We start from the raw sequence: 16,016 nt of genomic DNA, 5'->3' as shown, positions 1-16,016 counted from the left end.
AATGAAAAGCTTTTGTAAATTAGCTGAGTGTCAGTATGAGTTCTATGGCTTCAATCTCCTTTAAAAATAAAAATCTCAAGGGTCCAAAAAGAAAAAAAAGAAATAAAAACAAATAGAAAAGAAAAACAAAAAGAGAAAGAAAAAATTGCTGATATTGCCACAAATCATTAGAATTCACCTGACGTGCTGAAACAAAACTTTGTAAGTTCAAACAAATCATTGATTTGTTCTAATTTTTTGTGGTTTCCTTTTGCTCTTTCTGCCCCTTTGCCGTCCGATTGGTGATGTTGTTCAAACAGGACCGAATTCCCGCTAAATGCAGGAGAGATCCTGCTGCTTCTTTCATCTCCTCATCGTCACTCTCAGGGGGCTTTTCTGTACGTCTCTTTTTAAGAGGCAGTGTGTCACTTGGTACTTTTCTCGCCTTCATTAAATGTTGCCTTTTCTTGTGCTGGGATGCATACCCACTGTCAGCTAAAGAATCCTTGGTCTCCTTCCGATTTTGCTTTTTGTCCTCCTCTTCCGTTTCACTATGGCTCTCATGGCTCTGGAAGCTAACTTCACTTCCTTCACTGCTGTCTTGGCTACCTTTAGTTGCAAATTCGTACTGGTCATCAGCAGAGGAAGAGGAAATGGAGTCACTAGCAGGTGATGTGCTCCTGTGGTTGGAAGATTTGGCACTGCTGTAGTTGTGATCCTCCTTTGGGTCACCGCTAACAACTGGAGAGCCACACGACTGTTCGCTTTCTGTCCGCATCCGGCAGTTTGTTATTCCATTCCTGTAAAAACAAATTGAAACGGTCTTAGAAACCACGGAGATGTAATCCTGCTTCAGGACAAAAGGTAGTATGGTAAAGCTAACTGACAGATAATTTAAAACTATAATCAAAATAATGCCTATCCAGGCCAGTTTCAAAGCCCAACCTTCCACTGACTCATATTGCCTATGGACTGGACTCTAAATATAAAAAAAAAAAAAAATCAAAAGAAACACAACAGTACAAGAGGCAGRAGCAAGTAGGGTGGTCACAAATAAAAGATGTCTGAACAGTCCTGATTAACATTTCAACTTTAAATTTACATTTCATAAAAGTACTTTTCAAAGAACTTTTTCGCAGTTTCCTAGACTTGAACCTCTATCAGTAAAAGAAATGCAAGACTATTTAAACTATCACATGATAAACCACTTTAAAATCTAGTCTTGCCACCTTCTCACTCTCAGAACAGTATTTTCGTACATTTGTGACAGTGCTGGATTAGAACCTTTCCCTAAAAGCACACACTGTACAACAGGTATTTCTTAAGAGGAATGGCACAGTGGCAAGCCCAGATTATTATTGTTCCTTCTACTTATAAAATGGGAAAATGCTTTAGGTTTCAGGGAATGGATCTCAGGTCTGATTTCTTTACAGAAGAAACAGCAGAGTTATTACCCATTTCTGAAAGGAAAGGTGCAAAGGTGAAAAATATAACAGCAGTATGTAATCCCACATCTATCTAAATGCTCCTGTTTATAGAACTCACCAAAATCAGAAATGGCTTTGAGAACCAGTGATAAGACAATGCCAACAGATGGCAAATTATCCAATCATTCTACATGTTATTTACAGTATTTTAAGAGAAATGTATATAATAAAAGGCCTAGTTATTAGCAAAGAAAGCCTCTTGCCAAACTCTTCTTTCAATAAAATTATTTTCTGAGATTTTAGAGTAGATTTAGATTTTAGGTTTATGATCCATAAATTATATACAGAACCCGGAAGGAACACACAAAGCTCCTTCAATTATTAATAACTAAATGCAATGTCATTCATGATTGTGCAGCAAGCCAGCTGCATTTACTCTGTGATGGTTTGCCACTGCAGGGGTTGTCATTAGAGGATGCCAAATGCTTTAAAGAAGAAATCATCCATACTAAACTAGTTGTAAGGTGAATTTATAACCAACTCCTTAAAATCATTCATTATAAGGAAGCATGTGATGCATTTTAAGTGACAGATTCTTCACTTTTAGGCTAAATTTACATTTAAAGATGCTCAACATTATCATAAATTAGCATAAAATTAAAGTTACTTGATTTTACTAGGCAACTAATAGTCAGKGCAATGTGGCTCAATATAATCTCATGCTACTAATCTATATAAAACCAGCAATAAATTCTTGCTCCAAGRAAACAAACACAGGACAGAATAATAGGTGGGAACTCAAAAGGGATTCTTACTGACTAGCAAGGCTTCTAACAGATTGGATTTAAATCAGGGTGCCTATTTTCAGTATCATATTACTAAATTTACTATCATATTACTAAATCTACTCTGATTTTTTAGCTTGCTCTGAGAGACTATCAATAAAAGAAAAGCAACAGTTCCAGGGAGCAAAGCAATCATGTGCCAAAATGATCTGGCTGAATTGCCCCCTCTTGGGCCTCTAGTGTTTGCTTTTACATAAAAGGACRATAATTCAGATTCAAAACCTCTGCCCAAGGGGCTTACTCCAGATCCCACTCCTTTTGAAAAGCACAACAATTAGAATGAAAAGGGCCAGGGATTATGGAGGTAATGTCCTGAGGGCAGGTAAACTACTATGGGGTTAGATTCCCACAGGGGGTGACTGCAAATAGGGAGGACAACAAAGAACCAGAAAAGTCCACAGAAAGGTGCAAAAAGAAATCACTTAAACAGGAGGAAAGGAAAACTTTGAAAGAAAGGCATCGATGGTGGAACTGGTCAGGAAATGGAGAGCATTTGTATCTCAGAAATCTTATATTTTTATATTTTTCACTTACATTTTGAAAGATTTCCAACCAGTTCTGCTTGAGGAAATAAAAAAGAAAGAGAAAGCAGGTCAAGGACAGAATTAGCAAAGGATATTCACAGAAATGAAAATGAGTTATACAGGCAGAGTGTTTTTGGATATTCACAAGATCAAAAGTATCATACCCTAAAAGCAAATTAAACTGATTTTTATCTTGATAGGCAATAGCTCAAACATAAGATATAAAGAATTCCTTATAATTGATATTAACAGATCAATAGAATAAACTAGTATCTAAACCATTCCTACTGCATACATGCTTCTGAGTCATTTTAAAGCTTTACATTGCTGTTATACACTCATACATTCGCTAAGAAATGAATCCTGTGATCTGCCTAGTTCCATCTAGATCACCAGTGGACAGAGCTCTCCTGGGTCTCAGCAGATAGGTTCTGGCCAGCTGAATGTATTTTTGCTCATAGTTCTGGTATGAGTGATTCAGCCAGTAGTTCAGGCCCAACAATGTGCTGCATGCCTGGAACACTTTCTGCTCAGCTCAAGAAAAATAAGGAACACGTATGGTTCACGGAGAAGGTATACCAGAAGCTGTAATTCTAACTGTATCACTGAAGCAACGATAATAGATTTTTAAAATAAATGCTTCCTCTGGTGTTTGGATTTTTTAAATGACAAAAGGCATTTAGGAATTCTGCGCTTAGCAAAACAGTGATGTGAAATTTAGTTAAAGTAATTCCTAATTTCTTTTCCATTTGTAGTTCAAAACTTTACTTCAAGAATTTCCAGAAGTTGATAAATTTTCAAATGTTTTAAAGCACTGGCTCCCCCTGTCAGTAAAGGCCACAGGAGAGTCTCTAGAACTTTTCATCCTCCTTTCATGCGCTGCTTTATTTGCTCGAGGGATCTGAACCACAGTTACACAACTGAAACTACCATGCACAGACTCTTTTAAAAAATATTTCAATTTGGCTGTAGCACAATTACTCAAGCCTCAAGCACCGCAGAGCTACGTTTGGCCTCTGAGAGCCTGATTCCATCCCGCTGTTAATTGATAAGAGTTCTGTTACTAATTTCATCAGGAGCCAGATGGAGCCCACAGGAGCTCAATCTCAGAAGTCAGAAACGAAATAATTTCCTTCGCACAGTGTTAGTGGACTTTGCCTTTTAAARGGCCCTTCCTCCCGATGAGACAAAACTAAATCTCAGTCATTCCACTGAGGACAGATACATGGCACTTCCTTTTATTCCTCTACTAGCTTTCAAAAGCAGTAAGTAATCACATTCCGTTTACAAAATGGCAAGATTTCCTGGAAATTACTTACTGTTTTTCACAGCTGAGACAGGATATTCCTTTGATGAACAAAGCAAACTTATGCAGAATTTAAATATCACCTTAACTATCTCTGATCCTTCTGGATGACATATACCAGTTGGTGACAGCTTTGGAATGTAACTGGAAACACCCCAGTTAAAAGATACRAAAAAATTAGTGCAAGTTAAGTAGGGTTTGTGAATTCTGACGAACAGTAACGCTTTTTTACCTACAGGTAAAGTAATTTCAAAGGGAGATTCAGAAAAGTCAGAAGTTTTAGTTGCAGGTGATTGGTCTGTATGCCACCGTATACCACAGACACGATGATGAGCAAGCAAATGAAAACCAAGTGGTGCTCACTCGCTGTGCGATGAGACGCTGTCAGGCATTACCGAGTAAAACGTCGACAGCAAGTTAGTTACACTACTGGTAGAAGCCCTTACAAAGATACTTCACAGCATGGTTGTAGGCAAAGGACTACAGTAAATAGGAGTCACGAACTGCTAACAAAAGAGCACTTTGTCAGTAACAACAGAAAATTTGGAGTTAAGACAAAAGCAGCCCTCTTCATTTTGAAGAAAAAAAAGCTGTCCAGTATTTTTGGTCTTTAGTTCCCCAAGAGTTCCTTCAGCTCCCAAGAATAACTTTTTCTACCCACTACAAGAGGAAAGGGGAATGCAATGCAACAATATCTGGCATTTGTTAAGCTGATCATACTAGTAATAAACAAGGACATTAAGAATATATAATTAAGAATTTATAAAGAAAAGTCTGTACCAGTTCCTTTATCTATGCAAAAATTCATAGATAATGTGAGAATATAATTTTGCTTACACTTTGGCATCCATACTGCACATGTTACTTATGTTTGGTCTATTTAATGACTGCTTGAATGGCTGACTTAAGGGAAAAAAAAAAGAAAAATACAGCCAGCATGATAAATAAATTCACCATAATGCAAGCTAGGCCTGAGGTATAATTTGGTAAATGTCCCGTACATTTAAAGTTAAAATAATCATAAATAACTCATCATAAGTAACAGTCTTGCCTCTTCAAATAAAGGTAGGTATGAAACTCACTCTTGTTGCACCCCAAGGATCAGGAGCTGCAGAAGAACTGTGGTATTAATAGTTGAAAGTAACTCTGATATTTTAAAATCTAGTCTAAGGATTGTTAATGTTGCATTTTTGTTGTTTTTCCAAAATATAGGAAAAGGAGTAGCTCTGCCTGTTCAGATGCGCTTGCTTTCCCAAAGGAAGAGGGAGTATCTTCTCTCTGAAGTTTGAATAGAATTCTTCTTCTTCTTTTTTTTAATACCAGGGGAAATCCCCTGGGAAGTTTGTGTTTGCATCTTACAGATAATTGTGACATTTCCTGAGAAGCCACCCGAAGCACACAAAAGAAGTTTTCCTCAAGTTTGCAACTAGCCTGAAACAATACCTTGAATTTCTTCTCATGAAATATAAGGTAAAAAAGATAATTAAGCAGTCAAACTGTTCTTCATCCTGAAAATTTTGACTGCATCTACAAGCAAAGAGAGTAACAAATGTAGCCTGAGCTTCTTTACTGGAACTGGTGCTTAGCTTTCCAGTTCAGAGTTGTTCATCCCAAATCCTAAAGGTTTTATTTGCTCTTTAAGATTTCTCAATAAAGTAGTTTTCTCCCCACCTTTTAACTTTCATCGCACATGAAYTTGCTGGCCCATGTTATAGGATGGGGTTTTCACTAGACCTTCCCATGAGAACAAACCATTAAAATTTGTGGGCCAGGACCAGCAATAGGTTATCCACACACTGTTACAGTTCCAAAGGTAAAAGATTAACCAGAACTAAAAGCATTAAGTTCTCCCAGTGATCTACTTTAGTGAGAAGGGCAGAATTTGGACAAAACACAGAACCAACAGATTAGAAATGAAGAATGCAGAATCCAAGTCTACATTTGAAGGCACTTCAATCTGACCGAATAATAAATAGGGGAATGCACAGCCCGTGGAGCACACAGAGGCACCAGAACTAGAACCTCATAAAGCTTGGACTCTCGGGGAGCCCAGCTGAACTCTGGCCAACAGCCTCTGTAGCACAGTTAACGTTTGGGGCAGAGGAAAAAAGCCTACCACATAAACATTACTAAGGATATTTGTAAAGTATCTTTTGCAAACTATCTGGTGCAGAATTTCACGGTCTTTGCCACACAATGGGTGAGATTCTCTCTACTGTAAAGCTGGCTCTTCCAAGGGGCTGGTTTAACTACTGAAACCTTACTGATTTGAAACTTGGTTATATATGACAGAGCTTCTTGCACCTTGCCAAGATGCAAATTGGCACAGGCATCTGCCATTTTTGTCAAGACTATGCCTCTACAAAAGGGGATACAGAAGTCCTCCTCTACAAACATTTAAAAGATATTTTCTAACGGATGTACATAGCAAAAGCACAACCAACTCCTTGCCACAACATGTAAGGTGCTACCGGCTTTSCTTGCTTTCATTTAATACCTTTATAAGTCAGCATTTTCTTTTCTATAAACACAGACTATCACTGGATTTGTTTTTTGTATTCACTCAGGGAACTGTATGAGAATACAGTCTGCCAAAAATATATATGATGGATCTCATGTTAGAGACATGCTACATGCTGTGCAGCTTTGAAGCGTTATTCTTCCCTGCTGTCTTCTGGTSGGTCTTAGATTTGTCAGCCACAACATGGAAAATATGGATGGTAAACAAGCTAAAAGTGGTGAGAATAAAATAAATAAAAAACTACTGTCAAAACACATCCAATTATGTTCTGCTGTGGAGATTTAACACCAGAAGATGATTTTCAAAATAAAAATAGTGTGGGATGCCTTTTCCATTTGTAGATTAGTTTGGAACAAAAGGCCTATTTGTGCTATTTAAGCCAAATGCACTACAACATAATGATGCTCTCCTCAACTGCTGTTCTTTATTCATGGGAAGTGGTGGATTTGTCTTGTTTTTTAATACTTCTTAGTACTCTTTTTTATTCAAACTACCTAGTTCCATCATACCTTACTTTATACATAAAAGATAAAGTAATTACATGTAATTACATGGGAACAGAAACACTGATATCTTTTGCAGGAACAAGAAGATGCACTAATACATTCAATCACACTGCTGAAAACAAATAGTATAGTAAAATTTCCAGCTGATGGAAGCTAATAGATCAGAAATCACTGATTTCAACATCTTAGTCCTATATTATGATTTTGGCCTCCTCTATGAATAGAAAATTAATCAAAACATTCTAGCTAATTAGAACTCTAAATTTAATCTAWGAGCAAACCTTCTGTCACTATACTTTGACACTAATGGCAGTTTACACAACTGGATAATATACAGCAAGTTATTTGCACGCAGTTTTCTTGAAATGAAATATTTCTGCTAAGTAAGTGTACAGAGTTTTATGTTTCCCTTAGCTGCATCCTTCAGTATATGATATCAAACTGCAACTGTAAGTGTAGACAAAAAACAGCTTAACAGAACTAGCAGGTTAAAACTGCAGAAGGGAAATAACATAACAAAGAGTYTATTAGGACAGAGAAACATGGAAATTGTCATGCCTGCAAAGACTCAGTAGCAACAGTATCTGAATAGGCACCACGGCATTTAAAGAAAAAAAGTAGAAAGAGAAAAGTCATCGTTTATATAGCCTCAAACTGTGATGAACTCAAACGACAGCACAGAAAGCAGTATTGCATTGAGTAAGGCTGCCAGACTCTATCTGTAGCATATCATTTGGTTTAGTTAACTAACTGCCAGGAAAAAAAAAATTTATATATATATATATATATATATATATATATATACACACACACACACACACACACACACACATATATATGAACAGATAGCACATAGATACAGCAGCTGTGCAAAAAAGTGTCCAAAAATGTATTCAGGTTCTTCTATGTTTTACAACAGATCTGGTACAAAAGCAACAGGAAAGTAGTGGTCTCTGGTCTGCCTGCTTTCTCAAAGTAACTCCAGTGGTTTGAGTGACAACTAGTGAAGAGGCTAAGTACTTTTACATATACTTAAGTCTAGGATCCTAAATAGTTATCACAGCATTGAATAGATYAGGTGAAAAAGATAAAAGCAAATACTACACCTGTGAATAATCCAGGATATCCTAAAGCAAGAGGCTTCAAATGCATGGACTCTGAATTGCGAATACATATAGCTTTCATTTACAATACACACCATGACTGTGCTGAGACTAGGCTATCACAGGCATAGGGAATTTCCACAGGTTGTGGGAAAACAGAAGCAAATACCACTAAGACAATGAATGAATAAACACAAAATGCAATAAATAGCCCAGACAGGAAGGAAAAACCAACAGAACACCAGCACCCTACAGAAGAACCAGTAACTTCTACATATGATAACCAAGGAAAAAAAGATGAGAGAGAGGTTTAATTTATTATACAAGTATCTGTTACCAAGATAATGTTAGAAGTCTCCTAACTGAAAGAAGAAAAACACACTGCTTCAGGCTTTTCAGTTAAACATACCAAAGTAACTTTTCTCAAGAAAATGTACGTATGTGTAAAARCTTGGAAAAAAAAAACTTGTCTGGCTCTTCCTGCATTTATAGGCACAGGGACATAATTTCTGCAGGGAACTGGAGCAGGAGACTATGTCACCTTCYGTGGCTGCTCAGCAGAGCTCCCTCCTGGTGAAAGCTGGAAGGGGAAACAGATCTTCCTTTACCTCAACAGGTCCRAAAGCATTCCTTGTCAGCCACGGCTGGAATTCCTATGTAGGAAAGAGAGCCACAAGTGCACAGTGCTCCTACTACTAACTGCCACAAAGGAGGGCAGCATGGGTGCTGCACAGATAATTTCCCCTTGTTGCACACGATAAGCAGAGGTTTTATGGACTCTCATGGAGTGCCATGAAAACTCAACAAGATAGATCCCATTTAGTCCTGCATATTCTAGGAGAGTAATAATCACCAAGAAATAGGATGTCATTTTTACAATGACAGATGACCGACATACCTGGTTTTAAGAGGGCCAAATGATATTCTAAGAGGTACCTTGCATACAGGCTGACCTCCTCCCTAAAGGAATTCTAAATCTTAATATCCCTAAGAGACACAAGACAAAACTGCCTGCTGAACTAGCCCTACTGTAGAGTCCTCTAAGGATGGATGAGCCTCTAGCTTCCCAAAATCTTCCACAGCCTTTTTCTTTTTTCCTCCCTTTTCAAGAATTATAAGKGGGGAGCCCTTAAATATGAGCAGACGTCATGCAGAGTAGGAATACAGCCACAGTGCGCTATTTCTAATACTGCCTAAGGCTGGAGAAGGGAACAAAAAGAATTAGAAATATGTCTGCATTGAACTACTTCAGTGCTTTTCTCTGAGACAGCGCAAAAAGGAAATAACTACAGAGAAAGAGGTAAAAACCCCTAATTTCTCAAATCTACATTAGTTGGTAGCTAGAAAAAAAATCTACTGGAAAAAAACCCAAGAAAACAGGTTCTCTAAAAATACAAATGTTAACTATATACAGCCTTTACAGCTTGACAGTTTTGGGTTGTCCACACAGAAGAATGTTTTTGAGTGGTCAGGAAGGGGAAACAGCCCTGTCCTCCTTAATTTAATCCTGGTTATGAAACAGGTCATCTCCTCTGATTAAGAAACAGCCTTCAGTCAGGAATTCAGACAAGCTTATGAGATAACATTCAGATCTTGTCTTCCCTTTACCTTGAACACCTCATAAAAATACATATAATTAGTGATCTAGTAGTCCCACAGCTGGGACAGCTGTAATCCCCACTGGAGCAGAATACAAACTCTGGCTAGAAGCCAGTGGCAAAACTATTGAAGATGGTTGACCTGCCACTGCTAGCAAGGCCAGATSATAGTAAAGTGAGATGGAGAGGAACTCTGTAGACTTCTGGAGGATGACCCTCAAGGCTGCATTCCTTCAGCACAGCAAATGGAAATGCAGTTGAAATAGCTGCCTATCAAAAACCATGTCTTTTATTCCAATAGTATCTTCCCCTCTGTGCATCTGAAAGCATTAAGGGTATAAGAAGGTCACATGTTTTCTCTCTCTTTCTCTCTCTCCCTCTATTTACTGGACGGAAAAATTGCATCTAAAGGAGTAGACACTGATTCTGAAAAGGAATAAAAATATAAAGAGTAAATGGAAAGAAATCCCAAGTAAATAATAATGGAATAATCAATCATCAAGATATTTTATGTCACTGCCTTGCAGCCCTTTACTCAGATCAGAGAGTGGAACTGGAACAGCCCAGCAAAGCAAAGTCAGTGTTGATTAAGAAATGCCATCCAAAACTCCTAACTGTCCAGCTGAAATGGCATTTACAGATATTGAGAGTTTTGAAAGAGAACGGCAGTGGCAGCACACTTGACCAAATTAGTCTCTGTTGTGATTGACTGAAAAAATGGAGCTACACTTGAGGAAAATCATTCTTCCAACAACAAACCATCATTGCTTTAAGTAAAGCAAACCACTGAATCACAATTCTTGTTACCATCACTAGATGTCTCTTACAGCCCTGCTTTCTGAAAAAGTTGATGATCTTGAATGTTTTATCCTTGAATGTTTCAGCTTAACCTTGAAATAGAACCTGTAACGGAAGAAACTACCTCAAAAGACCTAAGTTAATAATGACAGCTGTATGTTTAGATATCTTTCAGAATTTACTTTAAACAGTGTTATTGATATTCTTCTCGCTCATACTAAATGCCAGGAAAACGTTCAGGAAACTGTCTTTCCAAAAAAACAGGAGGGGAGAGATGCATCTGCACTTAGAAAAAAGGGTCACCCTAGGCACGTCTCACTACAACCTACCTGTGACTCGCTCAAGAAAATAAAACCATGTTTTTAACAAACCAGAGTGCAACAGACGGATATGACATGACTATCCTGCAAGGAATAAAAATACCTAAGTCTTAGACGGCAGCATTTTTTTCATTTAAATACTCAGAAGCAGCAACAAGCAGTAAGGTTCCTGTTGACCAGCACTTCGATATACTTGTACATTCTCAGCAATATACTAGTTTGTTCATAAAGATCCTGCTATAAGCCACTCTTACCTTACTGCAACAGCCATGCTTCCTATAGGGTTGATTGGCAACGGCCTGGCTCCAGGGAATATTCCTCTACTCAGAACTCGAGCTCCATTTTGTATCACTCCTGGAGGAACTAAAAAACAAAAGAAAATTTTTTCTTTTGAAGAAGTTAGAAAAATGTGTGAGCAAAACATGGAAGTTAAGCTTTTCAGTGAATTCAGAAAACATCAAAGAGGCCTGCGTAGCGCACTGCTTACCTTTAACATCTCAATGTCAGCTACCTACAGGCATTTTTTTGAATATTATGCCATGCCTACATATGGCAAAAAATTTAACGGCAGGCAATGTCACCATGGATTGTGGAAGCCACTGTCTGACCTAGCCRCTGCAGATCATTTCTGAATCGCTCTACCTTTGCATTTGCAGTTTTGCTGGGAACGGTGTACTTACTGTCGAACACTGCTTTAAGTACGGATGTAACTATTTAATCTATAGTAAGGAACAATGACCCTTCATGGCAAGACAGAATATAAGCACTTCGCTGCAAGAACACAGGTCATAACTTTTTATCATCCTAGCTCACTTTCTGAGCAGCAATCTTGTGGCCTCTGTCTCCTGCAAAATACAATATTAAGAACAGATGTGGATTTACCAGGAGGGGAAAGAGAAGAGGCTAAAAATGCGCTGGCTCCAAATCACTAATTAGCCCTTTTTTCCTGACGAGCGCTGACAGCATTGATGCGCCTCTCTCACATGACCTGCTCATAGCCTAGCGTCCTGCCCGTTCAGTGTGGAGTGCCGATGCAAGAACATGAGATTATGCAGGTACTTAAGAGACAGGAAGTTTCATTGGAGACTTTTGATTTGGCCGGATATCAAAACTACAGCTCTTGCCAGCGACATTTGAACCTACTACCAGGTACTTCATTTCCAGCCAAGCACATTTCTTTGTGCTGCCCAGCCCTGAGCAGCCAGCGCTGTCCAAAAGAACAGCAGGAGAAATGCTGCCAAGGTACGGCCACAGAAGAGGCCTGTGTGTAGCAGGTCCACAGCATTTGCTTCCTCCCCGTTTGGGCCGTAGTCCTTACACAGTCCTTACACTGGGTGCAGAACGGCGACTTGGGCATAACGCCATCGCACCGTGTGCGCAGCCGGTGAGTGCCCTCCGAGTGGAGCAGGAACCTCCAACCACCTCAGCCTGACCYTTCATGTCAACGGCCACGGCTAGCCAGTCTGCTCGCTTTTTCTTCTACCTTGATTACGATTCCTCATTTTTATCATCACTTCCCCTCGTGAGGAATGTCCAGAAAGACAATGACTAGTATTACTCTGGGCGTGTTATTTTTAATAGAAACACATATAAGACAGACACAATCTATATTGATACATACATGCACCCATGGAATTTTGTTTTTAAAAGTGGTATTTAACCAAGCTACAAGGAGACTAGAACTTTAAACACTCACRCATGAAAACATTACCATAGTCTGAAGCAGAGAAATGCAGGCTTGTAAGTACATTTTTTTCAAGCTGCTGAGGTACTTTTCAACCTTCTATCAATACTAAGCCAGGTCCACACTTCCCTTCCTAATTGCCATCCTGATGCTCACCTTGCTTTACTCCAGACCACAAAGATTAGTTCTGAAAAAATAATCTTCTTTCTCCTGCTGGTGAGAGGGCAACGCACCCCTCATCAAATCGTTCCACTGCCTTCTACCCACCCTTGCTTTTGAGCACCTCTGAAGAACAGGTCATTTTTATTTAGGAKCTTAAGTGCAGCTTCAAATGGCTAAAATTACAGAATCTACTTTATAACAACTAGGGCCAGCTTTCAATGACCAAAATAATTTAAAAATTACCTTTTGCTATTTATACTTTTGCTACTTCGTGCACTTTCTCCTCCAGCACTAGATTATGAGAAATCGATGAAGTCTGTCTCATCTAGGGGGACACTGATTATCAGGCTTTCAATGCTTCAATGTTTGTAGATACTGTAAGGGAATGTTCTCGTACTAAAAATGCCAATAAAAGTCTGAATTTTTTTATAGTATTTGTTTCAACTGCATGACCTTAAGAAGCTCAAAATATCAGTATCATAAAAGAAAAGTAATTTGCTCAAGGGTATGCCTAACATAAAATGCACAGACAACAGGCAAATTCAAAGCACCAGATAAAACTGCTAAATATCAAAAGATCAATAAAAAGACAAATACTTTCCAATGGGCATGGCTTTTGCAAAAGGTTTGGAAGAGGAATAGATTTTATACTGCACAACATAGTACAGTTTATATTTAACTAAGTCCCCTACAAAGAAACAAACCACGAGTTTTGACCAACAGACATGTGGGGACTTCATCTTTTCTCTGAAACAAATCATAGTGTTTTATATTGAAATAAAGCATTTACATACACATGGACACGGTCACGGGTCACTTAGCTACAGGTGTTGTCTAAAGCACTTGCACAACTTCAAGGCAAACACCCTGACAATTCTACYGCAAAAGGAGCAAAAGGCTGCTCGATTCCCAAGTCTCCTTTCCATAGTTACCTAATTGTCCTGYCCCCATCTTAACACACACATACACTCCACATCTTCCACGCAGGAATTAACRAGATGTTTCTAAAAAAGAAAAAGCAGAAGTCTGCTGTCCTCTGGAAACATCCCCTCAAAAGCCACCTTGATCCACCGGTACTTGTTCCCACCTATGACATTCACACTAGTTACGTTTTGGTCTGTTTAGTACGCCACCATTCAAAGATTTAAATAGTACTATCAATGGCAAAGATCATAGCCCTTTGAGCAGACAGGCCATAACTTTTCCTTGAAGTATGCCATAGCTTTGTATATCGAAATCACCACTCAAAATTCAATTATTATTTCATCTTGTAAAAGCTGAGTTATTGATAGTAACTTTTCCTTTCATTTCCTTAAATTCTCTGAATTACCATGCAACAATACCACTACGCCACTAGTTGAGCTATGTGGACAGACGAGTAGAAAGGCTGCATGCAACTGAGTAAGGACACTAAAAGATGCAGTGTATGCTTTCAGTAATCATCTGGAACCACGAGGAAAAAACACAACTTGTTGGTAAATTAGTTTCTGTAGCATTCTAAACCTAAAATGAAAAGCAGGATTGAAATAATTCAGCGGTAGAAGTTACTAACTTCCAAATCATCTGCATTACCAATATGCCACAGGYAAGACTGATCTCCACTGTTCACACATCTCTACTTCATGTGGCATCAGTAGCCACCACTCCCAAAATAACAGTAAGAAATTCATTTAAATCTTTATATATATACGAACTGCTTATATTTTAAAAAGGAAAACTGAAAGGCTCAGGATACTTTTGGTATTTTCTGTACTTTTTCTGGTTCATTAATAGTCATGCTGTGGTACACAGAACAGCCTAGCAACCAGAGGAGCAAGGAGTAAAGAGATGCCCTCTTAYAGACACCACCACGGTCAGGGCTTCGTGTGGAGGACACTTGGGCAGGCTCTGCAAGCAGGGCCATCAGAGCTTCCCTCTGACACAACGCAACAGTCAACACAAGGGACTCATCTACRACACAGATTTATTGCAATGGTGCTTTCGGCTGGAAAATGGAAAATTAGGAAGCAGGCTGCAACTAAAAACAGTTTAAAAAAGGTTGTGTTTCTCACACAAGACCAACAGGTGATCTATTAATGGTTAAAAAAAAAAAAAAAAGTCTGCAACTCAGCCGCTGTGTGAGCTATACGTTTAAATCAAGTAATACACCAGAAATACCCCTGACTCTCTGATCCTCCAAGTAATCCTCTTGTCCCTGGTACCCAGACACTTTCCCTGCCTCTGATTTCTCAATTTGTGCAGGTCAGATGAAAATGATCCAAGGAATTATTTTCCAGTGTTGGTCCTCTTGAAGAATTTTGTAGATTATTTACTGGAAAATATATATTATTTAGTAGAAAATATGTGGGACTTTTATTCCAGAAATATATTTATGCCTTACAAGCTTTAATTAAGTTTCAAAATCCCACTTTAAGGTTAGGTATTTGTATTTTAGATAGAAGATTCAAGGTGTGGAGATAATTTACTCTTAAGTCACATCATCAATCAATGCCAATCTAGATTAGCACCCTACAGTCCAGACTCCTCTTTTCTAATGCTTCTTTAACCAAAGKCACAGGCAGGTTACATGGTTGCCGGTTCTTAGACAGAAGTGTGAAATGTAATTTACACCTCTTCTGTGTGAGTGACAAGACTTTTATGTCTGAGAAACTCTACTCAGGAAAACAGTGCAAACAAATCTGCACTTCTTTTTGATAAAAGTTTCCTCTTTCACAAAACATGTTCTTAGCAAAACAACCAAATCATTATTCACCTTTCAGCTTCCATCACTGCTATGTCTGGACACAGGTATTGAACCTGACTTCTCTCTCAGACAGCTTAAACCCAAGAAATATTTCCATTGGAGTAAATCAAATTAAATTGTATAAAGATAGAGAATCTGCCCCTAATCTGCTGCATTAAAACGGAAATTATTTTTGGACTTTACACTACTCTAGCAGAATTCCATAACCTGAATAGGATTTGATGGAATTTTGAATCTCTAATGATTAACTACAGAGAGAAGCAACACATCAAAACATCTAACATCAAAAATCAAAATAYATCTCTGAAATTCTCCAAGGGGGAAAATAACCTCTCTGCCTTTTACACTCTGTAGCAAACTTTTACATTACAGTTTAATAGACAATAAAGTGAATACTGTATGCGAGAAAACACTATAATCTGAATCCATCAAAACACTATGTTCAGGTAAAGTTAAGAAGCTCTATTAGAAGCCCACAGAAATACCTAATGTTGTCTAGC

General features: G+C 38.3%; 1 protein-coding gene across 6 annotated transcripts in view; it reads right to left on the bottom strand.

Moving 5' to 3' along the window:
• Positions 1-6: 6 nt before the first annotated feature.
• The window catches only part of FOXN3 (forkhead box N3), a 168,469-nt gene continuing 152,459 nt past the window's right edge, over positions 7-16,016 (bottom strand). For 4 of the 6 annotated variants that reach the window (XM_085317562.1, XM_085317564.1, XM_085317566.1 and 1 more), the window contains 3 exons: positions 11,182-11,290; positions 2,786-2,809; positions 7-779 (listed from right to left, as the gene is read on the bottom strand). In XM_085317562.1, the coding sequence (XP_085173688.1) occupies positions 230-779; positions 2,786-2,809; positions 11,182-11,290 (683 nt within the window). In that variant the 3' untranslated portion in view covers positions 7-229. The remainder of the gene's footprint in view (positions 780-2,785; positions 2,810-11,181; positions 11,291-16,016) is intronic. The other 2 variants (XM_085317565.1, XM_085317567.1) reach the window with 1 other exon arrangement.

This window comes from Rhea americana, unplaced genomic scaffold, assembly GCF_003343005.1.
Source record: "Rhea americana isolate MKP2758 unplaced genomic scaffold, rheAme1 scaffold_5, whole genome shotgun sequence".
NCBI lineage: Eukaryota > Metazoa > Chordata > Aves > Rheiformes > Rheidae > Rhea > Rhea americana.
Note: the sequence above shows the minus strand (reverse complement) of the source record. Positions and strands in the feature narration are given on the sequence as shown.